The 27488-nt window shown below is 46.2% G+C and overlaps 1 protein-coding gene across 11 annotated transcripts in view; it reads right to left on the bottom strand.

The window, feature by feature from the left end:
* Positions 1-27488, bottom strand: part of DPF3 (double PHD fingers 3) — a 277931-nt gene that overhangs the window by 51536 nt on the left and 198907 nt on the right. For 7 of the 11 annotated variants that reach the window (XR_014242372.1, XM_082384351.1, XM_082384347.1 and 4 more), the window contains exon 8: positions 8151-8279. Coding sequence is in view for 7 of the 11 variants with exons in the window: in XM_082384351.1 (XP_082240477.1) it covers positions 8151-8279 (129 nt within the window). In the remaining 4 variants the exon portion in view is untranslated. The other 4 variants (XR_014242371.1, XR_014242373.1, XR_014242374.1 and 1 more) reach the window with 2 other exon arrangements.

The following is a 27488-nucleotide window of genomic DNA, read 5'->3' as shown; positions in this document are numbered from 1 at the left end:
ACAAAACACAGCCTGAAGTGTTCACTCCCTGCCACCTCACCCCTCCCACCCTCACCCCCACCCTGATGTCACCATCAGCACATTGACCATTTAGAAAGCTCAACCTCAGTTCTTTGGGAAAGTTCATGAAGACTTAGACCTAACCTCTCAACAGGATTCTAAGATGATAATAGCTTGGGGTTTTTTTGGTTTGGTTTGGTTTGGTTTTACAGCATCAGATGCCTCTTCTCAATCCAGTAAGGTTTTGAATGAAAGACCTCAAAGCCCTTGACTAATTTTACTCAAGAAATCTTCAAAGTGAGATCTGTGGAGACATCACTACAGACTGAGGAAAGAGTATTAGAAGACCCAGATAACACCTACTGACCCTGGAACCTCAGACCAGTCATTTAACCTGATCAAACCTCAGTTTCCTCATAAGCAAAATGGAAATAAATAACATCTACTTTACCTCATGGGGTTGTTTTAAGAATCATGGTGAGGTAATGTAGGTTATATATTATGATAGGGTAAGGAACGTCCATATCCTAGGGATAGAGAAACCGTGGCAGAGATACACGGAAACAAACTCACATAGGAATTGAGTCCAGAACCCAGAACTTTTCTACTCTAGGCTTCTACTCACTGGATCAAAGATGACTCACTCAGAAAATACACAACACAAGTAACTTCACTTCCAATGGCTGAACAAAATCCCCCACAGAAAAATTCCTAATACATGAAGTCTGCTCAAACTTTAAGTACAAGTTCAAGATCATATTCATCATATGTAACAGGAGGCATATTGGGATAATATTAATTAATTTTATTCCACCATGAAGTGAGAACCTCCAAACAGTCTTTAGTTCTCTCCCCAAGTAATGATCTTGTGTTCCCTCAAGTGCTATATAAAGGCAGTGGGGCAATACCCATTAGGTGCAAAGAGAGAGGCAAAGTAAGCAGGAAGACTTAAAGGGACACTATTGATGTGAACATCATATTTTTATTAAATCCTTCTCTCTAAAATACCAGCAGCAAATTGCATTAGTGACTTTAAAGTACCTTTAAAAAATTAAATGCATATTTCTCACTCCCAGTGTTAATGGTGATTAGAGGGTCTAATCTCTACATAGTCTCAGTAACAGATGTAAAGGATTAGATTGTCCTAGGTAGGAAAAAACAACAGGTAGACAACAACGATAATCACCTTTACATCAGCAGTTCCCCCCAGGGGATTTGAATGTTGCAACAAATTTAGAAAGTTCTATTATCTTTGATTCTCCTATCTTTGGGCTAGGTCTCAGAAAATTCGGTGACATTTCTGAAGGATTTGGGGTGGTGCTTTACTGAGATGACGATAAAGGAAACTAGTCAGACCATTTTCATCCTGATGATTCTAATTTGTTTTATATTAATATTTGAGTACCGATACTTTTTTAACAAAAGCAACAAAACGATAGATGCGCTGATTGCTCACACAACTCTTGCAATTTCTGAGGTCGCAAAAAAGTAGATCTTTGTCCCTAATAGGTATCAGGAGGGAATGTCTGGAAATGATGATTTAGAAGATGAGCTCTCTATAAAATTCTGCATAGAATTTTAATTGGAATTATCTTTTGGGGATCTAATTGCTTACTCTTCAGTTTTGAAATTGCTTTTAATAAAGTCACCTTTTAAAGTTCTCAGGTGGACCTGAGAAAAGGGAAGGGAGATATATATGTATATATATTTTTTCCATGTATATGCAAGGGGCAGCACAGAACAATAACAAAAGTAAATAGTATAAGTCCTGGGGTCAGGTTGCCAAGGACCAAAATCTGGCTCCTTATTAGCTGCAGGGCTTCAGGTACATTCAATTACTAAGCCTCAATTTCCTCATCTGTAAACTGTGGATAATACAAGCACCTACCTCACGGGTAGTCAAGAGGATTAAATGAACTATTCCAGGGGAAACAGAACAAGACCTGGCATATAAATGTTTGGCCATTGTTATATAAAGAACGGAGGATGAAGATATAACAGTGACCATCAAGGCATATGGAAATCCAGGAAAGCCAGCTTCCTCCTCCTATGCCTCCTTTTAGAGTTTTCTTCCTTCCCCTTAAGACATTTTCCTCCAAAGCAATGTCCATTTTACCCTCTCAAATGTAACTCAGTCTCTCCAGGTTGACCTTTCTCAATGAAAAGTGAAAGATTTGAACTTGATTATCTTCAAAGTCCCTTCCAGTTCTTTTCCTGTTTTTTTAAAGGATGTAAATTTTGAGTCTGTTGAAAGATACTATTAGCAAGGTGAGACAAGGTACTCAGGCAATGCTAAGATGCATGACTATGCTCACCTTGGCTACACCAACTGAGAAAGATGAGGACATCTGCCACCTCCAGCAAGAGACACTGAAGATCAAGCTATACTAGTCAAACTAAAACAGATAAGCAATAGCCATCCTCAGATAAATCTTTCCATGGGAGTTTGTTTAGACAGTTCATTATTAGTTCTCCCTCAGAACCCCAAGCTAGACTCTGAAATTAGGTGACTTTTTATAGTTTGTTTTGGTTATGTGGGTTTTTAAAAATTTCAAGTTCAAAGTCAAGCTGTCATTGAGAATTTCAGGACTACAAACAACTGTTGGGTTGGCCAAAAAGTTCGTTCAGGTTTTCCCATACGCTCTTACGGAAAAACACGAATGAACTTTTTGGCAAACCCAATCCAAGATTACAAATGACAGTATAGATTGGTTGGACATATTTTTATTAATGTAGAAGCTCACATTTTACCAGTGAGAGCAAGTCGTAATGCTGTGAATCCAATGTCTGAGTCAAAGTAACAGAACAGATGAAGTAAAGAGGTGGAGGACGACAGCAAGAGCATGTTGTATCCACTAAGCAGAAACCAACTGGAACCAACTACGCTGGCTTTTTCACACACGTGAGCATGTAGGAATGTTACAATGTTGGAGGTTTATGCCATATTTCCTAGGAACAGGGCCACATACAGATTAGGTAGAACATCCTCAAAGTGGGTGAGGTGGTTACTTTCATCCTCTCACAACTGAGCACAAATGCCCAGGAGAGCACTTACACATTCCAAGCAGGAGAAAAGTGGAAGCCCTGTCTGTCTCAGGCTACCAGGGAAGCACAAGGAGTCCATCTGTGGGTTTCTTTGCTTGGTCCTTTCTTCTGTTGGGTTGGTTTGTTATTTTAATGAGGGGTCTAATTCGTGAGGTTCTGCAAAGGCTGGATTGTCAAAGCAGATCTTCCCAGACACTTACAGCCTGTTGCCTGGGCGGCCTCCTGGATCTCCCAACCCAAGCCAAAGGGCAGTGCCTACATCTCTGGACCTACGCTCTCATGAAGGCCGGAGACCCTGACCACATTCAGTGGGAGTTTAGAATCTTCAAATCAACGAGGTTGAATGTTGTGCCTAATCAGAGAACTTCTTTGATTTGGATGCATCCCCCTGGCTGTTGAATTGGTAACTGGAGCAAGGAACTCCACCCTAGACATGCAGTCCCCTCGATTTCTACCCAAGGACAGCAGCCAACTCCAACCTCAGTTCCCTGGACTTTTTGCTTCCAGGTATGGCCAAGAAAGGCAGATTTAGCCAAGCACTCCCCAGCCGTTTTCTCTTGCAGTTGAAGCCAGAAGTCCACCATTCTCCACACAGAGCCTCCCAGAGCCCAAGCAAGCCTCAGATCCCACACCTAGGCCCAGGCCCACATAGATATGCATGCACACACAGACAGCAGATGGCTGGGTAGAAGATGTTCCGGTGGCCACTCCCACACGAATAAGGGGGTCCGAACCCAGAAAAACAAAAGACAAGTTAGGAGCGGAGGAAACGAAAAAAAGAAAGAAGGAATAAACTTAAAACAACTATGATGGTTTTCCCTTATTGTAAGACAGGTCAGCCGGGACATACCTTTTGACTAGGACCGCACAGCTGTTCATCCTTGGGACCGGCTGGCCAACAAGGTGGATGGTCTTCGTCACCCCAGGGGCCTTGAGCAAGTGTTGCTTTGGTTTATTTCAGGAGGTGCTACTGGAAACATAAAACAAAGTGCCTGGAGGGCACTATAAAAAATAGAAGAAATATGGGAGACTTGATCATCCAATGGGTGTTTATACGTTTTTAAACAGGGGTGAGGGGAGAGGGAAATCTACTGTGAAGTAACGTCCTTTCTTCCATGAGCGCGGCCTCGGGTGGTGTGGTCACTGTTGAGTCCACGACTTTCTGCTTATACTCCATTCCTGTGTTTGGAAATTTCTCTTCACCAGGAGGAAAGTGAGGAAAAAACCAGCAACAACAAAACAGCAGCTCGGCTGATGGAGAAGGAGGATCCCACAGGCTCTGCAGGTCAGGGCCCAGTAGCAGGATGAGGGCCACACATGGGCTGCCCAGCTTCTCAGGAACTGCTGGCATGTTCTCGCAAGCAGGGAGGAAGATGGAAAGGTCGGGGGAGGAGAAATGGGGAGGGGGTCTGCCGTGGGGAGCCACCAGCTCCGTGGGGTACAAAGTGCCATCCTCTCCCGTCAAGGAAATCCTCCCCCATACAGGCTTTCTTCTAAACAGGATATTACTTCAATTTCTTTGATTTCCCTTCTCTCTCTCTCTGTCTCAAAAAAAAAAAAAAAAGGCCTGCTTCTAATAATAGCTAGAAGATATAAAAAATCATTTTTTAACGTTATTGGTTCTTTGTTTCCAAACCCAATGTTCCTCCTCTCTTCGTTTTGCCAATAAATAGGAAAACTGAGGAAATCAACTCTGCTCATGTCAAAAAGATCCCCTCCCCCGCAAAAAAGAGATAATCCGCCTAACTTCCCATTTCTATGGAAAATAAATAGTACATCACGATGCCATCTCTCTGAAGGACTGTTATTCTTTTGTTCTGTTTCGTTTCAGTAGTCTGTGCTTCTGCTGTATGTACCCTAAATAAAGGGAAGGGGGGGAGGGACACGTGGAAAGTGAGAGGAAAAAGCAAGGATGAAGGGAAAACCTAAATTGTCTTTCATTAAAAAAATATATATATCAGAACCAGAGCAATGACCAAAGTCACAGGGTGATGGCTAATTGCCCAGAAAGTCCATTCCGTGCGTTTAGCAACTGCCCTTTTTATCTGCTGTGGGCGAACCCCGGCCACTGCGGCGTCCTCGGCAGGAGCGAGGCTCTTCCAAATCGTCCTCATCAAAGCCGTGGAAAGTTGAGGTGTCACTTTCTGACGTGGAACCGAATAAGTCCTCCGTGGTGCGTGCTGCGGCCGCTGCCTCCTTCTCCTTCCTGCCTTCTCCTCCCAAATGAGCTGACATGTATGATGAATATATCAGCACATGGGTTAAGCAACAGACAGCATTATTAATATTCTTATTACATTATTACAGTGTTATTCTTAATAGCAAAATCATAAACCATTTCACACCAAAAGGGATTAACTGGGTGCGTCACCTGGTGACAGGGGTTTGGGGTAACGGGACAAAGCCAACATTTCCAGGGAAAAGGCTTCTCCCCTCCCTGAAAAGGCATCATCTCTACCATAATATATTTGTCCACAGCTCTGACAGCGCAAGATTCAACCACGATCTTTCTTTCTTCTCTTCCGAAGGCACACATTCGCATGCACGCTCGCTCAACCCACCCCAGACAATGCGTTTCCTTGGTGGTTTTTAAGCCTGGTTGGTATTTCTTTGGTGTTTTCAGTTGGCGTTTCTTTGCACAATGTTTGTCCTTCGCTTTGACAGTCAGCTTTACAAAGGTATTGCTGTCAGATAACCCGGCCAAGGTGGTTAAGCCTCCATCCGTTTTATTTTTATTTTTACCCGTTTCTAATCCCATTCTTTCCATACCCTTTCAATTCTGCCCTTACACCATGTAGTTCATTTGCACTGAAAGCAAAAAGAAGTTGGAAAGTCTGATAAGTGGTAGGTAATAAAAGAGTCTCCCATTTTCTTTAACCACTGGAGGACATTTCTGTGATCTGCACCCACACATGTGCGCATACACATACACGCGTGTGTGCACACAGGCACGCACACACACACACCAGGCCCTAAACACACCCAGGTCTGAGTTACTCCAGAAAGTCCAGGGTTGTCAAATCTAACTCAGAACACTGAGAAAGTGGGAAATAGGGGTGGAAAAGCCGAATAAAAGACTGTATCCTGAAGTCTATAAAACTCCGGTAGAAACTTTTTCACGTTCCAAATGGGCCCCAGGACTGCCCCCGATGAGGTCATAAGGCACCACTTAGGGTGCCAATTTCCGGAATCTCACTTTTTATCCCAGGAAAAGTAGGTAGTGGGGTAGATAGGAAGGAAAAGACAGCTCTTCCAAGCTCCACACTCTTCCTTGGAAGGACTGAAGGGAGGCCCTAGAGAAGTATTGGCCCACCTGCCTTAATGAGCATATCCCATGGGCTAATGCCACCTGCTTATTCCCAAGGTGTTGACTATTTCAGGAACATCAGAGTCAGACCTTGACTAAATTATCCACCAAAATTAATCCCTGGCGAATGCAATGAGAACACCTAGGCTGGTATAAAATGGCCCCCTGAGTCACATAGCAGACAGATCCTGGGAAGAATAAGCTGAGTAAAGGCTGTGAAGAGAGAAGCTTTGGATAGAAAAAACCAACTGCCCATTTCTGGTCCCCCATGGATCAGATTCAAGTACCCGTCTTTTGTAGGAAAGGGAGAGGAGAAATTTCAGAAGTTTTCACTGAGAATTCTGAAGCTGCCCTCTCTAACTCATCCCAAACCCATAGCAGTCCATAAAATTCTGCCTAGAATATCATGCCACCAAGTAACTTTGTTTCTGGTGGTAGAGATTTTGTCTGATCGCTTGCTTTTTAAAAATGCTGAAGTGAATTTCATTTGTTTCATTTCCTTTTTGAGTATCTAAATCCCTCCACTATCACATGGGCCCTCTCTTCTAAGCTGGCACCAGTAGGATAAAAAGTTCAACGTTAGGTATCACATTTGACAAGTAAAGGAATTGACAGAATTGCACAGACGGGCCACCCTGTCAGGGTCCTTAAGGGTTAAATGCGGAGGGTTGTATGCAGTAAAAACCACAGTGCTTTTCCAATTAATGATTTGCTGTTCAAGTCAGTCTTAAAGCTTAAACAACCCAAAACCAAATACAAAAGGACTAAAGCTAAGGTCTGCGGACGGAGCGAGGGAAGAACTGAGCTGCTGTAGTAAAGCCGGGTGTGGTCATCTCAGGCCTTCTCTCATGACTAGGAGTAGAACAGATGCTGGGTAGAAAGGTGGGAAGGAGCCATGACTCCTGGCTGGTGGAAGCAACCACCCAACCAAACTGTATTTCACCTACTAGTCAGCAGTTGATGAGACTAAAGATGAGTCTGAAACCTTCTCTCCTCCCTGCCTTGCACTTTGGCCTCGTTATAACATAAAACAATATGAAGAGCCAACCACAATCCAGCGCAAAATAATGGAATTGAAAAGCAAAACAACAGCTTGCACAAAACTTGAAGACCTGTGCTCATTCTAAGAATGGAAGAACAAGACCAATTTTAGTCTCTGAATAGATTGAAGATGAAAATTCAAAACAACCCAAGTCAACTGCAGAGGAGTCCTAAGAACACCTGCCCTTTGCCTCTTTGATCGACTGGGCTCTCTTTTGCTTTCCGCATGAGAAAATGGGATGAGTGGCCAATGGGGTGGCATCTATGCAGCTACCCAGGAGCGTAGGGGTCTGTGCCCCCCACAGCTCCAGATGTAGCTGCTCTCCCAGTATTCACGTCTCCACGTTTTTCCGGTTTGCCCCGGGCACTTCCGCAGAACCAATGCATCTCTTTGTTACGGGCACATCACCCGATACAAGGAAGCACGTTGCCTGTGTCTCCGGGTGTTTCCACACTGTCTCACTGTCGTCCACAACAACACACACAAAGAAATATCCACCTCACGGAAAGGCCGGACAGACAAAAGCCCACACCTTCTTCTTTCCCTTTTCCCCAGATCCCAGGGCATAACTTCTAGTTCTTAAGCCTCAAGGAGAAACAAATCAAAATAACCTGAAAACCCGTCTCCACTCGAAGTATCATCACCGTCACTTCTGCACCCACGCTTCAGCCCCTGACCCCCACAAGATGGCAGAGAAGTGCGAGTGGAAGAGTTCCTGGTCTACGGGCACATGATGCGAGAAGGGGTCACACTCACCAGAGCGTCCACAGTCTGCACAGGACACCAGCTCTTCCGGCCTCCCACTCTTCTTGTTCATGTTAGAACCCCCCAAGCAGAAGTCACAGTAGTTATTGGGAATGACTGTCCCATCCGGTCCTTTCTGGGCTGTGGAAACATTTATTAAAAAATCCAATGTTAGGCTCTGGTGAGTCTCCACTGGCCCTTCTTCTCCCACGGTATGGCAGAATCTGCTCCAGAAAGAATATGAAGTTTAGAATCTGAGGTTTTGTTACAACCAAGTTGTTAACTTGGGCAAAGTTTTCTTTATGATTCTCCTCGGTTCAACCGTACCAATGTCTTGCAAGCCATCCAGAGCTGAGTTTGAGTGCAATATTTGTCAGCTCTTTGTTTTTATAGAAACGACTCTGCTCTTCTGATTGTATCCCTGGATCCAGAAGGCCTTACTAATCAAGTGAACTTCTCTCATCCCTGAACAACGAGCCCTTGGGACCCAAACATCAGATGGTAACCATCAACGGTGGTGTGAGTAGAGGGAGAGAGAAAGGTCACTACCTAGGCCTTGCCCTTGGGAAAGATGCTCTTGTTTAGGAGATATTCCTTCTATCTCTGAAAAGGAAAACAAAGAAGCATTGATGGGGGATCATTTGCAGGAAGGACCCTGAAGAGGCTCTGGGGGACCCTGATGCACATGTGGGCAGGTACACAGGTGTCCACTCTTGTTCGGCCCCATCTCCCTGAAGTCCAGACTTTTTGGTCATGGAAAGCACCCAGGACTAGTTAATCAGCAGACCCCAAGTGCCTAGAATCAGAATTGAACACTTAGCTCAGCCTCATACCAGAGATGGGTTGAACGGTGAGTTAGTGAGCATATCTGAGGCTTAAGACTTTCATAAGCCACCCTTACGGAAAGGCCCTACACAAAGACAAAGGAATATCTTGGGACACGATTTTAGAAACAAAGCCTTGTGAAAACAGCACATGTCCTCAAGCCCTGAAATCTCAGTGTCTAGGGGCTGGTTAAAAAGTCTTGGACAGGTTCTTTGCATGAGAAGAAATGCCTCCATTTTACTTGTTTTTTGATCCCTACTGTGGACATTTCTTTGTCATGTTAACGCTCCCTGTTTGTGACTAAGAAGAAAAGTCTCTCTGTTTATGGGATCAGCCTAAACCACCGGGGTATCTTCCTCCCCCTTATCCCCAATGTCTGCCCCTATCTTTCATTATTCACTGCCTAACATTAATCAGGGTACAAATCTGTAAAAGGAAGCAGATATGTGAGCAGAAATACCATCCAGACAGTAAGTGATAAACGGATTCACGGACTTTAATATGATTCCCCCTGGCCTCCGCTTCCTCCATGCCTCTGCTTTGCCTCTAGGAATAGAAAAACTTACCTGGGGAAGGCGGAAGACAAAAGCTCACAGAATTGCATTATAGAGGGTTAATCCATTTATCAGTTGCTATTTGGATTGTTTAATCAGTTTCTAAGTCATTGATTTTCATCTTCAGGGAGGCAGACAATTCTCTGCAAGAAAAATGTGGGCTGTTTGCGGCAGACAGAGGAGGGGGCCACACCCTGTGGCCTGCGGAGTGTGGGTTTTTCTTCATCAGTCACTGCATCTCAAAGAGGGATGTGTGTCATACAGAATGGTTTTGCAAATAATCTCCAAAAAGCAGGACGTCCACAAAAATTTTATTCTGCCTATAAAATTTTCACTGCCCAAATCCAGAAAGAAGTCCCTTTCTTCTTTCTTTCTCAGTTGCCATCTTAACCATTTTTAGAACTCTCTCAGGACTTCCCTGGTGGTCCAGTGGTTGGGACTTTGCCTTCCAATGCAGGGAGTGCAGGTTCAATCCCTGGTTGGGGAGCTAAGATCCCACATGCCTCGCAGCCAAAAATCCAAAGCAAAAAACAGAAGTAATATTGTAACAAATTCAATAAAGACTTTTTAAATGGTCCACATCAAAAAAAAAAAAAAAAAAAAGAACTCTCTCAAGAAAATCCAAGTATGTCTATGAAGCAAATAAACTCGGGGTTTCCTGATTAAGCGACTATCATGGAAATCAATCAAAAGATGAACAGTAAGAAGAAGTGGGTTATATTAAATGTAGGGGCTGAGTGTAAAACAGAGCTAAGTTTCATGATTGCTATGAACTAGATATAAAATGTGGAGATGCCAATCACAACTTAGGTAGCTTCCTGCATGAAGAGTGATCAAAGAATCCCATGTATATCATCACACTAAACCTCTTAGGAAGCCCAGTCTCATCACCTGTCTCCTGTTCTCTTTGGGATTCCCTTTTATGTCAGATTTTCTCCCCTTTCACAAAATCTTTAAGCAACCAAAGAATCTGGTTTTCCTCCAACACACTATTCCTTGTGATTTATGAGGATGAAGAAGTAGAATATAGAGTATAAGAATGCCCAGATAATTCTACAGTTTTCACCACCAACAGACCATTGGTAGAACACCCTACCAAATCAGGGACTCCAATATGGCAAGAAATAAAAAATTCAGAAACAATCTAGTAGAGCAAAGCAGACAGTGATATAGAAATCAATCCTATGGAGAAAGACCAATGGAAGAGAATTTAATTCATCTGATGAAGAGAAGCTTCCAAGGAGATTGAAGCAGAGCAGGGTCCCCGCATATATTTGTTGGTTATACAAAGTTCCTGGCCAAAGGGATGAAAATGGTGATAAACTTCCAGCTGCAGGCCCTGGTGTGTACAGTTGTGACATGCCAGGTGAGTGGGTACCATTTTAGTCCAGCGAGGGCCCAGTGTAGAAAGTGACAGTGAGCAGTTAGACTTCATTTTCCAGTGAAATCCTTTCCACTTCAGTTCCTACTCTCCTCTCACAACAGCGAGCTCAAGCTTCCTTCCATCTTGGTAAAATGGCATGGGATGGACTAATCAATAGCTTTCACCTCTGGTTCTCGTACATTTTGGGGTATTTAGGATTAGTGAGGGTTCTCCCATGGAGCTCTCCCAAGTCCCCAGCCAGAAATGACCAGTCAGGCCTTAGGGAGAGCACGCTGTTGACATTGCTTCTATGACCCTTCGCCTGTCTATACGTGTATACACCTGCCTCATCACCCCATATTCAGTGGTTTACTCCTTCAGATCAGGGACCACATCCAACTCATTGCTGGAAAACCTATGTGTCCTGCACACAGGAAATGGTTAACAATGATGTGTGAGATGAATGGCTTAGAAAAGGATGGCAGAGAGGTAGGTAGGCAGCCCAGTGATGCCTCGGGAGCTCCTCCTAGGGGGACTGAGGCAGAGTTATCTGTCACTCTGAATATGACTCACTGCCTGGTTTATTTCCCCAGTCCCCAAAACGAAGAGCTGGTCCACGTCCAAATGAATGGTCGGTCATCTGGCCTGGGTCATGTCTAGCTCCCAGAGTACACAGAGTGGGTGGCCGAGAGCCCCGGGTTGCTGGAAGAACAACACTGTACTATTCCCTACTATGGTAGATGAGACATCGTCCTGTACACAGACATACAAGAAAAGTATAAGACTAGGACTCACTGTCTCTTGAGAAAGGGACACCAGTTTGTGCCTACCCACCCAGCCCCCTCATTCAACTGTTTTTTGAGAAGATGAAGAAACAGACACATATGACACTACAAAATGGTGACAGATCTTACACTGATGCTTTACACACACTATTTCATTGATTCTCACAAGCATTTTGTGAAGTAGGGAGCATTTGACAGATGAGGTAACTGAAGCCCAAAGAGATTAAGGGACTGGCTTCAAGCCCCAGTTAAGAAGTGGAGGAAGCGGGATTCACCCCTGGGTTGTCTGTGTCCTCAGAGACTCTGTCTCTAATCACACTTCTCTGCCTCTGGGAAGTCCAGAGCCAACGTTGCATATATAATATTTCATAAACGTGATTCACCCAGTACTTTATTTGGGAAGCCCAAAGCGATAAAAAGTATTGAGATTGGCCTGATGAAGCGGAAATTCCCTTTGAACTTAAGTTTAATGTCTCTACCACTGTAATCCATCCTGGTGGCCCCATTTATTGTCATATACTCCGTGAAAACACTTCTCCAAAGAATTCCAGAGGCTCATGAAGGATTTTTTTTAAGTAAAGCTCACACCGTGGCTTTATTGGCCTTTGGCCTGACCCATCCGTGAGCAATTTCCTGGCACCGTCTATGAGGTCATTATAAAAAGGATTTTACTATAAATAGGAAGCTTGCCCAGACCTTGCAAGTGCATTTAAATAGAGATTCTGCTTCCGCTTATGGGAAATTGAGTCCCACTTTATAGAGCAAGATGACGGGGAGGCCATAGACACGAGTGGTATCTCGATGGCAGCATCCGCGATGATGGCTTTGGTTTTCTGTTGATGAATGTTCATGGGCTGAGATCATATAAGTGATACAAGGAAGCTGCTGAGAAACTAAAGTGAGCCTTGAGAGTTTAGGAGTTTACCTGGGGGGCGGGAGGGGAATAACTTTAAAAAGCTCAAAGGAAAAAAAGTGGAAATCAGAACAAAGTTCATGAGGAAATGCCCAAAAATAATAATAATAATAATAACAGAAGGTGGGAGGGAACATTCAAATAAATCAACCCAAGAGAAAGGAAAAGCCAAGCCCCACAGAGTCCCACCAGCACACTCGGGAAAGGGTGAGCAGTCATTCTGGAACGGCAGTGTGGCACATGACCATACTACAGGGTTTTTTACTTCAGTCAGGCCACGTGTCGAGGGCAAATAAGGCCCCAAATCTTCCTGAACTACCCCCGAGGCAGGGCTGTCTTTTCCCCTTTCAGCCTGATTTCTGCCGCAATACACCTGCCGCTCAAGAGGAAAATGAGCGGTGGGCACAGGCTGGGCACAAGCAACAGCCCTTCACCTGCTTCTGCCGAGACCAGAGCTGCAGCCCTAGTGTCCTAGGGAAGGAGGAAGCAAGCCAGAAGTTTAGGCTCCTCCATGGCACATCCACGAAAGCGTGACTTCACATCCTGGGCAGACGCTCCGACCGCCTGCCAGGGCCTGGTGTGCACAGACGTGGTGCCATGTCCCGTGCCCGCCACCCAGCCTGACCCCAGCCCCAGGCCAGCAGCTGTCTCCCCAGGGCCTGCTAGCAGGGGTGTGCAGAGCTCGGGAACCCCAGGGGCACAGAGAAGAGCCCTCCAGGAGGCGCTGTGCCTCTCCTCGCTCCCCTCGCTCATTCCCCCACCACCCTCCACGGCTGACAGCTCCCGTCCCTCCACGGGTCTGACATGTTGCCATGGCAACCAGAATCCTGGGCTCCGGCAGCCTCTGGTCTTGCCACCTGTTATTACTTCATCTCTCAAGTGTAAAGCCTCCTAGCCTGGTGCCATTTGGCGGTGCAGAGCGCATCTTCGGAGGACGGAGTAAAGAGAAGGGGAAAGGAAAAGACGGAGAGCGGAAGGCAGCCTCAGGCTGGCCACACAGGGCACACTGGACAGGCCAGGCTGGAGGAGGAAGCTGCGGAGACGGGGCGGGAGGGGAGGTGGGGGGGGAGCCAACGTGCCTTCCCTTCAGAATCAGCGAGCAGGCCTCAGCTGGAGGCCACCGCCGCAGCCTGCTCCCTTCCACCCAGCCTTTAATGAGGGACCCGGGAGGGGCGGGGGAGGCAGCGGAAGGCTGAGGCTGTGAAGAGATCCGTGCTGGGCCCAAGTGGAGTAGAGCCAGGAGAGGGTTAAAGTGGCAAGATAAAGACTGTGGAGAAGGCTGGACCAGAGGGCACACAGAGCCTCCAAGCCTGGATAAACGGCCTTAATTCTCATGCTCTTGCTCGCCCTACGCCTTACGTGTTTACTCATATAAATTATCCCCAAGGCCTGACACCTTTTCTCATTGCTTCCCTAGAACTGATGAAAAAATAAATCCCACGGATCCAAGGAATAAACATGTTGGGATTCCATTCAGGCTGGTTCTTCTTGGCCACCTAATAGCAACTCTGGTCCTACCCTGGGGCTCCAGAGGGAAGACAAATGATGCCTTCCTCCCTGAATGTGGAAGGCGGGGCAGCTGGGGAGCCCGGTGGGGGGAAACAAACACCAGGGTCCACTCAGTACATGACCGTCAGACCTCACGCACCATTCTGCCACCTGGCCTTGAGCACAGGGTGAGTGTATGATAGGGACTGAGGAGGGGGTACTGCTAATGCAGAATGATTCCAGGCCCCCAGATTAGTCCTCCTGGAGACGAGAAGGCCGAGGGCTGATTTAATAAGCCTTTGGGTTTATGGATGGGCCTAAGTCACCGTATTGTCAAAGACAACAGGAGACAGAAGGAGCTGAAATGGCAGTGCATGCTACCAGAAAGCTGGACACGAGCGTGATTCAGCAGTTAAAGGCACAGTCGCAGAAGCAGGCTTCTCTGAAGAGGCGTCTGCACCTGGGAAGGTGTCCCTGGCCCAGGTTTGTTTGAGGGCAGGCCCATCTAGAGGCAAGAAAATATGCTAGATGATGTCTTAAGGCCCCCTTTAGGCCTATTATTTGAGGATTATAATAGGGCGAAAGAAGAGCGAAGTTTTTCAAACCCAGAGGAACTCAGCCTTTCATCCTTGCTTCATATTTGTGTACACATCTCTCTCCCTATTAGCCGTGAGCTCCCTGAGGGCAGGAGCGGTGTCTTTAATCTCTGAATCCCCAGCACCTGGCACAGTGATTGACACAGAGCTGACAATAAATACTTAATGAAAGGATGGCAAATCTTCACAGAGGTTTTTGGGAGGGGAAAAAAAAAAACAACTGCCAGGCAAAGGGAAGTGAAAGACCAGGAATTCAGTGGATGTAAAGTGTCCCCTGAGCACTGAGTGACCATCCAAAGGCACTGCCAGCATCAGTCCTGCCCATAACAGGGGACATAAAGAGTGAGGGGCAAGGCTTCCCTGGTGGCGCAGTGGTTAAGAATCCGCCTGCCAATGCAGGGGACACGGGTTCGAGCCCTGGTCCGGGAAGATCCCACATGCCGCGGAGCAACTAAGCCCGTGCGCCACAACTACTGAGCCTGCGCTCTAGAGCCCGCGAGCCGCAACTGCTGAAGCCCGCGAGCCTAGAGCCCATGCTCCACAATAAGAGAAGCCACCGCAATGAGAAGCCTGCGCACTGCAACAAAGAGTAGCCCCCGCTCACCGCGACTAGAGAAAGCCCGCACACAGCAACGAAGACCCAATGCAGCTAAAAATAAATAAATAATTTATTAAAAAAAAAAAAAAGAGTGAGGGGCAGAAGCAACATAAAGAGTGGGGGAGCCCACTGGAGAGAATAAAGTGGTGGTGGAGAAAGCCAGTGGGTCTGCCCTCCGGCGGGAATCCTCTCCCTTAGGCATTTCTTGGAAAACCAGGATGGAAGGAGTTAGGAACTCCCCGATTCATTTGGCCCCCAGGGCCCCTTGAACCTCACGTTTGGTCTCTTGCCAGGAGCCCTGAACCGGCCCGTGAGAATATAGGCCCTGTCTTACTATGTGCTTTGGTAGCTGTAGAATCTTTCTAAAAATTTTAAATGTGTGTCAGTCATCCCACCCTTCCTTGTACCTATCTCCTTTTCCTCTATCTTTATGGAACACAAAACTCATACCGTTAGACACACACCTTGTAAATATTTACTCCAAGACACTGTGCTGTAAAATCAGAAATCACGTGTCTGCTCACACTGATGTCTCCATCTTAATGGATGTATTTGGTTAGAGTTGCCATTTGCCAGGAGTTTGGACACCAGGTCACTACTTCCGGGACTAGATGGTCACATGACCCTTCGGTAATGTCCTTTGTGCTCCAGCCTCAGGCCAGCAACCCCAGGTCTGTTACTGACGCTTCGGAAGAGTGAGAAAAAGACTAAGCAAAGTTGATTACTTTTCTCAGTGCTGATTAAGGAAAGCACAAGATGTTTCCATTTTCCAGTGGCAGGTCATGTGGGTCAGTTCATGCCCTGGTGTAGCAACTTGTTATTGCCACCAAATGAGTCAGTTGAGGGGGAAAACGTCTCACTTGAGAGGAGCTATGTCAAAAGGGCTGTGAATGAAGTGGTGTCATTCCTGAGAGAAATGCAGGACATCCCAGTGCTGTAGAGCAGGATAAGCCTCGTCTGCTTCAGTTGTCAGGATATTATTATCGTGATGTCAGAATTCAGCAAGCTCCCTTCCTCTCTTGCTCAGCCTTGCCCCTCTCCACCCCTCCTCACCACCACCTCCACAGGACTCGGGTATGTCAACCCCTCAGTTCACAAGGGACCAGCATTTTCTATGTCCTTCAGACTAAAAAGCAGTACTCAGGCAAAAGAAAAGGTTGAGTCTCAAGCATCAGACCTGAGGATGGGGAGAGAGTCAAGGGACCACAGAGCTGACAGGCAGCCCAGCCCAGAGATGAGGGCCTAGACCAGGAACACACCCAGAAAGCAAGCCGGGAAGCGGGTGCTGGGAGCCACAGAGACATTTGCCCGTGGTAGGACAGGGCCTTAGGAAAAGAATGAAAACCAAGTTTCTCCCCCCAGATTTAACAATGTGACCTGTTTCCTGGTTACCGGACTCGGTGCATCCAAAAGTAAAAAGAATTAAAGGGAAACACAGATTGGCCATCGGTCTTCAAGAGCTGGATTTCTCTAAGGCAGTGGTTCACATAGTTCACGTGACTTCTTAAACATGCAAATTCTAGGCCTCCACCACAGATCTACTGAATCCAGAATTCTGGGGTGGGAGATCCGGGAGTCTGCGTTTTAAGGAACAGGTGATTCCGATGTGCTCAAGCTGGAGGACCACGGCTCTAATGAGACATGTGACAGTCATATCACATTGTGTCATACACATCTGTTAGTGCTGTGCTGTATATGAATTAATTTATTTCACCATTGCATAACCCTATGATACAGAGGCATTAGTGTTCTGATTTTACACAGATGATACTTAAGGCATGAGGAAGCTTGTCTAAAGTCACGCTACATTGGCCCTGAACCCAGGCAGTATGGCTCTTAGCTGGCCCACCTGATACTATCCTGCCACGGGTACATACAACAACACACCCGAGGGAAGTCAAGTCAGAGTGGTCAGCAGGCCCTGGAGGCAAGGGCTTCTCAAATTTGAGTGTTGTGCAAATAAATCACTTAGGGGTCCCATTAAAATTCAGATTAGGATTCATAGGTCCAGGTAGGGCCTGAGAGCCCCCATTTCTTACACGCTTCCCCGTGGGGTAGCCAAACATCCAGGTTTGCCTAGCACCGAGGTGTTTCCAGGGCACAGAACTTTCAGTCTAAAACTGGGAATATCCTGGGCCAACCTGGACAGGTTGATCACCTGAGTCCCGGGTGATGTGGATACTGCTGACCACACTTCGAGAAGCAAAAATGCAGGCCCTCAAGGTGAGGAGTTTGGATTGTATTCAAGTGTGATGAAAGTTTTGAGAGCATGGCATGGCATAATCTATTTTATACTTTTGAAAGACCACTTTGGCTACTCCTTGGAATAAAGACTATAAGAGGTAAGAACGAAGGCAGAGAGACTAATAAAGAAGTTGCAATGATCCAGACAAGAGCCAGTGGTGATAGGGATGGAGAAACGGAAACTGATTCGGGGTATATTTTGGAGGGGGAGCCAAAAGGGTGGTGAAGGAAAACAGAGCCAAGGATTAGTCCTAGGATTTTCACTTCAGGTACAGCATTATTTTTTTTTTTTTTAAGAACAAGGTCAGAAAGAGATATAAGAGCTTGGAAAGACTGAGATATAGAATGAGAGAGAAAGATGCAGGAAAATTATTGAACTGAGTGATGTGTGATTTTTTTCTAGAGCAAAACTCATTTACAAATTAAAGTCTCAAGCAGAATTTGTAAACGGGGGTTCCATATAACATCATAAACAGCTAAAGTTCATTCTGAAGATTAAATTTGCCTGCTATGGACTGAATTGTTTCTCCCCTAAAATGCATATGTTAAAGCCCTAACCCTCAATGTGATGGTATTGAGAGATGAGACACTTATGGTGGGATTAGTGCCCTTATAAGAAAAGACACCAGAGAGCTTGCTTCTCTCTACCGACATGTACCAAGCAAAGACCATGTGAGGATACAGCAAAAAGATGGTCATCTCCAACCCAAGGAGAGAGTCCCCACCAGACACCAACCCTGCCATCACTTTTACCTTGGACTTTCAGCCTCTAGAACTGTGAGAAATAAATTCCTATCGTTTAAGCCACCCAGCCTATGGTATTTTGTTACACAGCCCTGGCTGACCTTGATACTGCCCATTAATACATTCATTTCTTTTGAAAAGCCACTATGCAATATGATGCACTTGACAATTGGCCTACAGGGGGAAATTAAGAGACATCAGTAGGACTATGATAAACATCCCAGGTTGAGATTGGGATCCATCACTTGGGGTTCCAATGTCCTGACATAGCTGAATGGTGTCCAACTCAAGCACATTCACATCTCATCTTCTCATCTTGCTAACTGTGTGACCTGGGGAGAGTTCCTCAACCTTTCTGAGCCTCTGTTTCCTCATCTGTAAAATGAGAGTAATAGCATGTGCCTCACAGACTTGCAAACATTACACGAGATGACGTGTAAAGTGCCTGGCACAAGTAGGTATTCCACCATGTCTCTCCCTCTTTCTTTTCCTCTGTAAAATAATTTTATTTCTGAAAAGGCAGGAAAAAAGATCAAAGGTGTAAATAAGTAGGCTTTCCCAAGAAGTGACACATGACTGGAGAATTCACATTCATGCTCTGTGTCCAAGGGCACATCCCTCAGTCTCTGTGTGCCTTGGTGTCCTCTAGGGGACATGGCACCTACCTTATAAGGTTACTGTGAGGAATGAATGAGATAAACGTGGCATGCCTAGCACAGTGTCTGACACATTCAAGGAATGTCAGCAAGTATTATTGCCCTTGTCATTGATCAGGACACGAAACTCTTCAATCCCGAACATTCTAGGTAATTAGGCCAAAAAGGTGAGAGAAATAAAAGAGGCTCACAGAAAGGCAAGTGGCAGGTAGATGCCGGATCCTGGGGAAACGGGATGGTAAACACAGGGATGCACACCGGCTAGATTCTGCTCCACGGCTTCCTGCCACGGGGTTTCACATTTCCATCTTATTTCCCCAATTAGACCAGAAGTTGTCCTGGGACCGAGCCCACACGTTATGTCTTTTTGGAGCCCCAATTACACTTGGCCCCGCGAGTGGGTGCATGCACAGTAAGCGCTCAGTAAATACTCATGTTCAGCTTATGTGGAAGGATTGGGCTCCCATATCTAAGATTTAGCAAAGGATGTGCCAGGGCTGGGTCAGGCTCTGATAGTTCCTCCTGATGCCAGTGAGACCCCCATAGGCAGTTAGCTTCCCAGCAACAAGATGGGCCCCGACTCAGATTAGCCATTTGTGGTCCTGGACATGCTCTGCTGGCCTGAATGGCACAGAGATGGGATGTCGGCACCCTCAGAGTGTGGGCCTGGTGCCAGTCACCCACGTCACCTCAGGAAGGCTCACGGCAACCCCGTGAGGGCAGAATGATTGTTCTCTCTGTTTTACGGATGAGGCAACGAAGGAGCAGAGAAATGTAAGTAACTGACGCACAGCTACACAGACAGAAGATGGCAGGGTGGCCGAGTTGTGATTCACACACTGGCCCAGCCAATTCCAATGGCATTTTCTCAGTCACTGGGTCAAGAATGTGGATGACCCACAGGTCTGGAGAGTTAACTCCAAGTATACCTTCAAGGCCAGAGCAACCTCAGATTCTTCTTTGCTTTGTAATCTGTAAACTGTTTAGTGAAATAATAATTCACCTAAGGAACACCGGTTGTTAGTTTCCAAATTTGCTCTTTGGGGAGCGAGAAGCAGCTCACTTTTCCAGACAGAGCCCTGGATCTGAACTGCCCTCTCTCTCCCCAGTAACGAAGCCTGAACTTCCTGCGTCAAGGTTGGGTAAGTGGTGAGTTGTGTGGGTTTTATAGGTTTTCAGGCACCTTTCAGACTGATCCAGAATTCTTAAGCTTGTGTCAAACGTGATTTTCACTCTCTCTCTTAAAGCTGTATCCATTGCCCCTGGGATGTATGTTAGGGGACAGAGATGTCAGAAGACTAACATCTGTTCGATCTTTCCCATCAGTGTGGCAATGACATCATATGCTTCTTTTAGATAATTTACACATTATCAGACTAATTTTCAGATTATCTAATCAGCCAACATTACCCTTAATCAACTCGGCTCTCCTCTTTCAGTTCTGCAGAGTACAACATGCCCTCCAAAGGCACACTGGTGTGGGGACTTTTCTTCTCTTGACAGATATTGAGAGCCTAGCTATATGCCAGGCCACCACTATTAGACAGAAGACTGAGACCTCCCGGGACTGAGGACAACCCAACTTCCATTCCAGGGACCAGAGAAATAGGCTTGGAATAAATTTTATAGATCCATACTTTAAAACACATTTCCCTCGTAGGAGCTCCAAGTATGCTGTAGAGAGCACTTTACATTCATTTATGCTATTAAATAAGAGATACACCATACGATAATTTATAATATGCCACACATATTTCTTTATAAATCATTTGTTCTTACTTCTAGTAATTGTTACCATGGTTCTCCTTTTCCTACAAGATGACAACTACACAGCCTGGCAGAGAAGACGCTTCCAGCTGTGGCCCCTGCCCACGTTCCATCATTTCTCCAGTACCACTGTCAGACACAACTACTACCAATTGTCTGAACGCACCATGCTGTTTCACACCTCCCTGCCTTTGTACACGCAGTTCCCTCTATCTGGGAAGCCCTCTCCCACCCAGTAAATTTCTCCTCATTCTTCAAGGGCTAACTTGAAGGTCACCTCCTCAGGGAAGCCTTTGCAAACCCCCTAATGCTTTTTAAACGTTCTAATGTTTCTAACGTTCTGAAGCTTTCAATGCCCTGCAGGGCTTTTTAAAACATAGATTGCTGGCCCGCACCCTCAGAGCACCTGTTTCCAGATGGAGCCAAGGATCTGCATTTCCAGGAAGTTCCCAGGTGATGCTGATGCCACACTTAGAGCACTACTTCCCTGAGGAGTAGAAAGCGTGCTGTGCCTTTGAGCCCTTGGCTTCCTTCACCATATTCTATACGTACCCTATTACACATTCCTGCTCACAACTGAGAGCTCCTCGAGGACAGGGACCAAGGCAGTATTCGATACATGGTTACTAAACCAATAGATGGGTGGTGGATAGATGGATAAATCGATGGATGGACAGATGAATGTATTAGACTGAATTTGTTCACACAGCTTTTTCATACAGGTCCGTGACCTCAGACATCCCCATACCCACCCCCCAAAAAAGGTACCTTGAAAACCTCGTCTATAATAGATTCCCACTGTGCAGAGAAGGTAAAAAGAAATTCAAGAAGAGCTTTCACACTGTGAGCCTGTGTCAAAGGAGTTTTGAATTCTAACCCAGTGCTCTTTCTGCTACCCTGTTTACCAAGGTGACATTTAAGGAGTCACGACAGGATGCCTCTGAGTGACACCTCTCAGAGTCCTAACTGCCCAAACCCTCCCTCCTTTTATTCGTATGTATGTAGTCTATGTCTGTGTGTATCTATATGTATGCACGTATACACACATGTGCACACACACAGTGATTTCATTTGTAGAAAGTAGATGAAGGTGGTCAGAGAAACAGAAGAAGGAAGAAGAATCCAGCCTCCCACAGGGAGGAGAAGGGCAGCAGCTCAGGTAGGGAAGACCCCATCAGAACACCCTATCTCCCAAGGGGGAGTGTCTGAACTCCAAGCATCCCCGGGCTGCCTGGAGTTGAGACAGAGAGGTCAGGACACAAAGGAAAGGGGACAAACCTACCAAGGAGACAAACAGTGTATATTCAGGAGAAAATGAGAGACTAGGAGAGGAACAAAGGCGGGAGAACATCAGCTGGGAGGGGGCGGAGGATGGGAGGAATGGCAGTCGAGTGCTGAGCTGGCAGCACAGGGCAGCATGGTGGGGGGGGTGGAGGGGCGGGGGGCGGTCAGTGCTGGCTCCAGCACTCCGCTCTGCCCTTTCAGCAGCAGCAGGAGCAAGGATGAGCAATGGGCTTTGCTGGAGACACAGCCGGGGGGATGCAGCAAGGGACAGCAGGAGGACCAAAGTCAAAAGGTCTCTACTGCTGCAGGTGGTGCAAACGCAGATGCCCGTGACATTGACAACTCCTGAGTCTGTAGGGCTATTTTTCCCATAGGCCTGTGCTCACAAGCAGCGGGGGTCCCGCTGCAGCTCTGCTCAAGAGGGAAAAGTCAGCATTCCCACCTCACTGGCATCCAGAACTTTCCCTGGGGGGACTGCAGATTAGCCTCTTGGATTAAGCTCTCTTGCCTCCCTCCCCCACTCCAAAAGCCTTGCCAAGGGAGGATCACAAAGCGGAGACCTTAGGATGCTGCAGAGCTGTCACATTCAATTCACCACAGAGCCCCAGTGGCATTTAGGGGCAGGATGGATGGGAGCCCACCCCCACCCCAAACAGTGGGAGCAGCTAATGACTGGCTATTAATGATGCTGGCAATTAGCACTCACGAGAAAATGGTTGGGGGGCCGCTCACCAGGGGAATGTGGGAGGGAACAGAGCACACATTCAGAGAAGCAAACAGATTGGTGGTGTTTGTGGCGCAGGGAACCTGGGGAAAGCCACTGTCTCTTGGATTTGTCCAGAGAAACTGGGGAAGAGGAAAGGGAGGGCTTCTGTGGACATCGAGGGCCTTTCTGCCGCACCCTCCCTGCTAGTAAAATTAGAGCTAATCACAGACTTCTCAGAGGCCTCATGAGGAGATGTTGTTAAAATGGTGTTTGTGAGGGTTCTGGAACCTTCCTCGTGTGAGAAGACCCCAGATGAGCCCAGGTACAGCTATTCTTTTCTATGCAGTTTTTTTATGTGTGTGTGTGTGTGGGTCTGTGTCTGTGTCTGTGTGTGTGTCTGCGTGTGTGGCCTCACCGCACAGCATGCGGGATCTTAATTCCCCAACCAGGGATCGAACCCGTGTCCCCTGCAGTAGAAGTGGGGAGTCTTAACCACTGAACCGCCAGGGAAGTCCTCTATGCAGTTTAAATCCCTTGGGTAGTCGGATGATCCTTTAGGAAGAACCCAATTTCTCATCAGCAGGGAGAGGGGAAGGGGAGTCGAGGAGGGCTGGAGTGAGAGTGCTCATGGGCAAACCCACAGAGAGAGGAGAACACACGGCCGGATACTTAGGGATGCGTCTCCATCCAGGAGAAAAGATGCAGCTTCCTCCCTAAGCAAGGCTGTCTGGCCTCACGGTGAGGACATGAAGAGACAGAAGACACTGACCCACAAGACTGCATGAGGAGATCCTGGTGGACAGAGAAAAATAGGGGCCAGTGCCCATCTTGGAAGTCAACAGACAGGCAGGAGGGGCCCGCAGGAATGGCTAAGGAGGAGACCCCCTGGATCCACTGGGGGTCCGCAGTATACTTGGGGGTCACAAGGAACCCTCCTCTGTGGCTGCTATCACCGTGCACACACATGAAAGAGACCCAGACCAAAGAGAAGCACCCCAAACCCCACGGCTCGAGGAAAGCACCTATACACAGGGACAAAACGGCCTGACATTTGAGAGGAGATGTAAAGGAGATAAGCCAGCAATGGGGGATGTGAGAAATCATACCAAGCTAATAAATACTTTAGAGAGAGCAACCATCACTAGTAAACACTTTCCAGACAGCAACTCAAATCAAAGTAGATCATTCTCGGACTCCTCGCAGCATGAGACAATAGCTATGCCTTCGCCACTTAGATCAGAGAAGGGATGAGAGGAGAGACAGGGAAATGCAAAAACCAGCTGACCAGTACAGGTCAATACATTTTCCTTTCTGGAAGACAAGGGTGACTGAACCAAGGGAACCTCTCCCCAGGGGGCAGGCAGAGACCTCAGCATCATAGCTATTCAGAAGCTGGCACGGGGAGGTGGGTACCTCCTGCCTGCTTTTCAGGCTCTGTCCAGATGACAGTAGTTGGTAAGAAAACAAAGGGTCTGTCACATGAAAGGCTTGAACCCTGAAAGAGAGCAAGAATTAAAGAAGGTGCTATGGCCTGAACTGTGCACCCCCCCCAAACTCATATGTTGAAGCCCTAACCCCCAGTACCTCAGGATATGACTATATTTGGATCTATGGCCTTTAAAGAGGTGATGTAAGAGCAAAAGTTAAAATGAGACTGTTAGAATGAGCCCTAATCCAATCTGGCTGGTGTCCTTATAAAAAGAGGAAATTTGGGGACTTCCCTGGTGGCGCAGTGGTTAAGAATCCACCTGCTAATGCAGGGGACATGGGTTCAAGCCCTGGTCCAGGAAGACCCCACATGCTGCGGAGCAACTAAGCCCATGCGCCACAACTACTGAGCTTGCGCTCTAGAGCCCGTGAGCCATTACTACTGAGCCCGCATGCCACACTACTGAAGCCCGCGTGCCTAGAGTCTGTGCTCTGCAAGAAGAGAAGCCACCGCATTGAGAAGCCAGTGTACTGCAATGAAGAGTAGCCCCCGCTCACCGCAACTAGAGAAAGCCCGCATGCAGCAATGAAGACCCAATGCAGCCAAAAATAAAATAAATAAATAAATTTATTAAAAAAAAAAAAAGGAAGAGGAAATTTGGACACACAAAGAGACTTTGGAAGTACACGTGCACAGAGAGATGACCATGTGAAGAGGTAGCAAGAGGGCAGCTGCCTGCAAGCCAAGGAGAGAGGCCTCTGAGGAAACCAACCCTCATGGCACATTGATCTGGGACTTCCAGCCTCCAGAACTGTGAGAAAACAAATTTCTATTCTCTAAGCCAGCCAGTCTTTGGTATTTTGTTATAGCAGCCAAGGAAACTAAGACAGGAGGCAATGCTACAGAGGGAAAGTTGGGGTGGGGATTAGGGGAAAACCCACACTAATCCAAAGAAAGGTTTTGGCCAAGGTGTGTTCATTGTTTCAGATATTTGGTGAAGGCAGCCAATTGACATCAGCTGATTGAGTTGATTGACTGAAATGCACAGGAATCACCCTCAAACCCTAGAGTCTAAATATTTTTAAAGGTCTGATCCCTTGAATTACACTGAATTGTTCAATTTAAGAGCACCTACCATAAAATCCTTTGAGCAAAATTAAAAACACATGGCATGAATCCACGCCCACATGCGCCTCGGCTGTGAAAGCGTGTGCTCGGCTTCCCAAGGCACCCCTTTCCCCTTCACGAGTAGAGCCTGGGTACAGAATGTCACCACCCTTGGCCTGATTTCATCAACCAAGCCTTCTGACAGGTCTCCCATCCTCTAGCTCTCTCCTGGCTTCAGTCCATCTTCTCCAGGATGACCCAGCCATGTGGCTGACAGGGTCTTGGTACTCCGGCCAGGTGTCAGGCCTGAGCCTATGAGGTGGCAGAGTCGAGTTCAGGACACTGGTCCACCAGAGACCTCTCAGCCCCTCGTAATATCAGTCGGTGAGAGCACTCCCGGAGATCTCCATCTCAATGCTAAGACCCACCTCCACTCAACAACCAGCAAGATGCAGTGCTGGACACCCCATGCCAAACAACTAGCCAGACAGGAACACAACCCCAGCGATTAGCAGAGAGGATGCCTAAAATCATAATAGGTTCACAGACACCCCAAAACACACTACCGGCTGCAGTCCTGCCACCAGAAAGACAAGATCCAGCCTCATCCATCAGAACACAGGCACCAGCCCCCTCCACCAGGAAGCCTACACAACACACTGAACCAAAATTACCCACTGGGGGCAGACACCAAAAACAATGGGAACTACAACCCTGCAGCCTGTGAAAAGGAGACCTCAAACACAGTAAGTTAAGGAAAATGAGAAGATGGAGAAATACACAGCAGATGAAGGAGCAAGGTAAAAACCCACCAGACCAAACAAATGAAGAGGAAATAGGCAGTCTACCTGAAAAAGAATTCAGAGTAATGACAGTAAAGATGATCCAAAATCTTGGAAATAGAATGGAGAAAACACAAGAAATGTTTAACAAGGACCTAGAAGAACTAAAGAGCAAACAAACAATGATGAACACCACAAAAAATGAAATTAAAAATTCTCTAGAAGTAATCAATAGCAGAATAACTGAGGCAGAAGAACGGATAAGTGACCTGGAAGAGAAATAGTGGAAATAACTACCACAGAGCAGAATAAAGATAAAAGGATGAAAAGAATTGAGGACACTATCAGAGACCTCTGGGACAACATTAAACGCACCAACATTCGAATTATAGGGGTTCCAGAAGAAGAAGAGAAAAAAAAAAGGGGGACTGAGAAAATATTTGAAGAGATTATTGTTGAAAACTTCCCTAATATGGGAAAGGAAATAGTCAATCAAGTCCAGGAAGCGCAGAGAGTCCCATATAGGATAAATCCAAGGAGAAAACCAATATACATATTAATCAAACTATCAAAAATTAAATACAAATAAAAAATATTAAAAGCAGCAAGTGAAAAGTAACAAATAATATACAAGGGAATCCCATGAGCTTAACAGCTGATCTTTCAGCAGAAACTGCAAGCCAGAAGGGTGTGGCAGGACATATTTAAAGTGATGAAAGGGAAAAAACTACAACCAAGATTACTCTACCCAGCAAGGATCTCATTCAGATTTGACAGAGAAATTAAAACCTTTACAGACAAGCAAAAGCTAAGAGAATTCAGCACCACCAAACCAGCTTTACAACAAATGCTAAAGGAACTTCTCTACACCAGAAATACAAGAGGAGGAAAAGACCTACAATAACAAACCCAAAACAATTAAGAAAATGGTAATAGGAACATACATATCGATAATTACCTTAAATGTAAATGGATTAAATGCTCCAACCAAAAGACATAGACTGGCTGAATGGATACAAAAACAAGACCTGTATATATGCTGCCTCCAAGAGACCCACTTCAGACCTAGGGACACATACAAACTGAAAGTGAGGGGATGGAAAAAGATATTCCATGCAAATGAAAATCAAAAGAAACCTGGAGTAGCAATTTTCTTATCAGACAGAATAGACTTTAAATAAAGACTATTACAAGAGACAAAGAAGGACACTACACAATGATTAAGGGATCAATCCAAGAAGAAGATATAACAATTGTAAATATTTATGCACCCAACATAGGAGCACCTCAATACATAAGGCAAATACTAACAGCCATAAAAGGGGAAATCGACAGTAACACAATCATAGTAGGGGACTTTAACACCCCACTTTCACCAATGGACAGATCATCCAAAATGAAATAAATAAGGAAACACAAGCTTTAAATGACACATTAAACAAGATGGACTTAATTGATATTTATAGCACATTCCATCCAAAAACAACAGAATACACTTTCTTCTCAAGT

Source organism: Balaenoptera borealis (assembly GCF_965194805.1).
Source record: "Balaenoptera borealis genome assembly, chromosome: 3".
Taxonomy (NCBI): Eukaryota; Metazoa; Chordata; class Mammalia; order Artiodactyla; family Balaenopteridae; genus Balaenoptera; species Balaenoptera borealis.
This window is presented reverse-complemented; position numbering and strand designations above follow the sequence as displayed.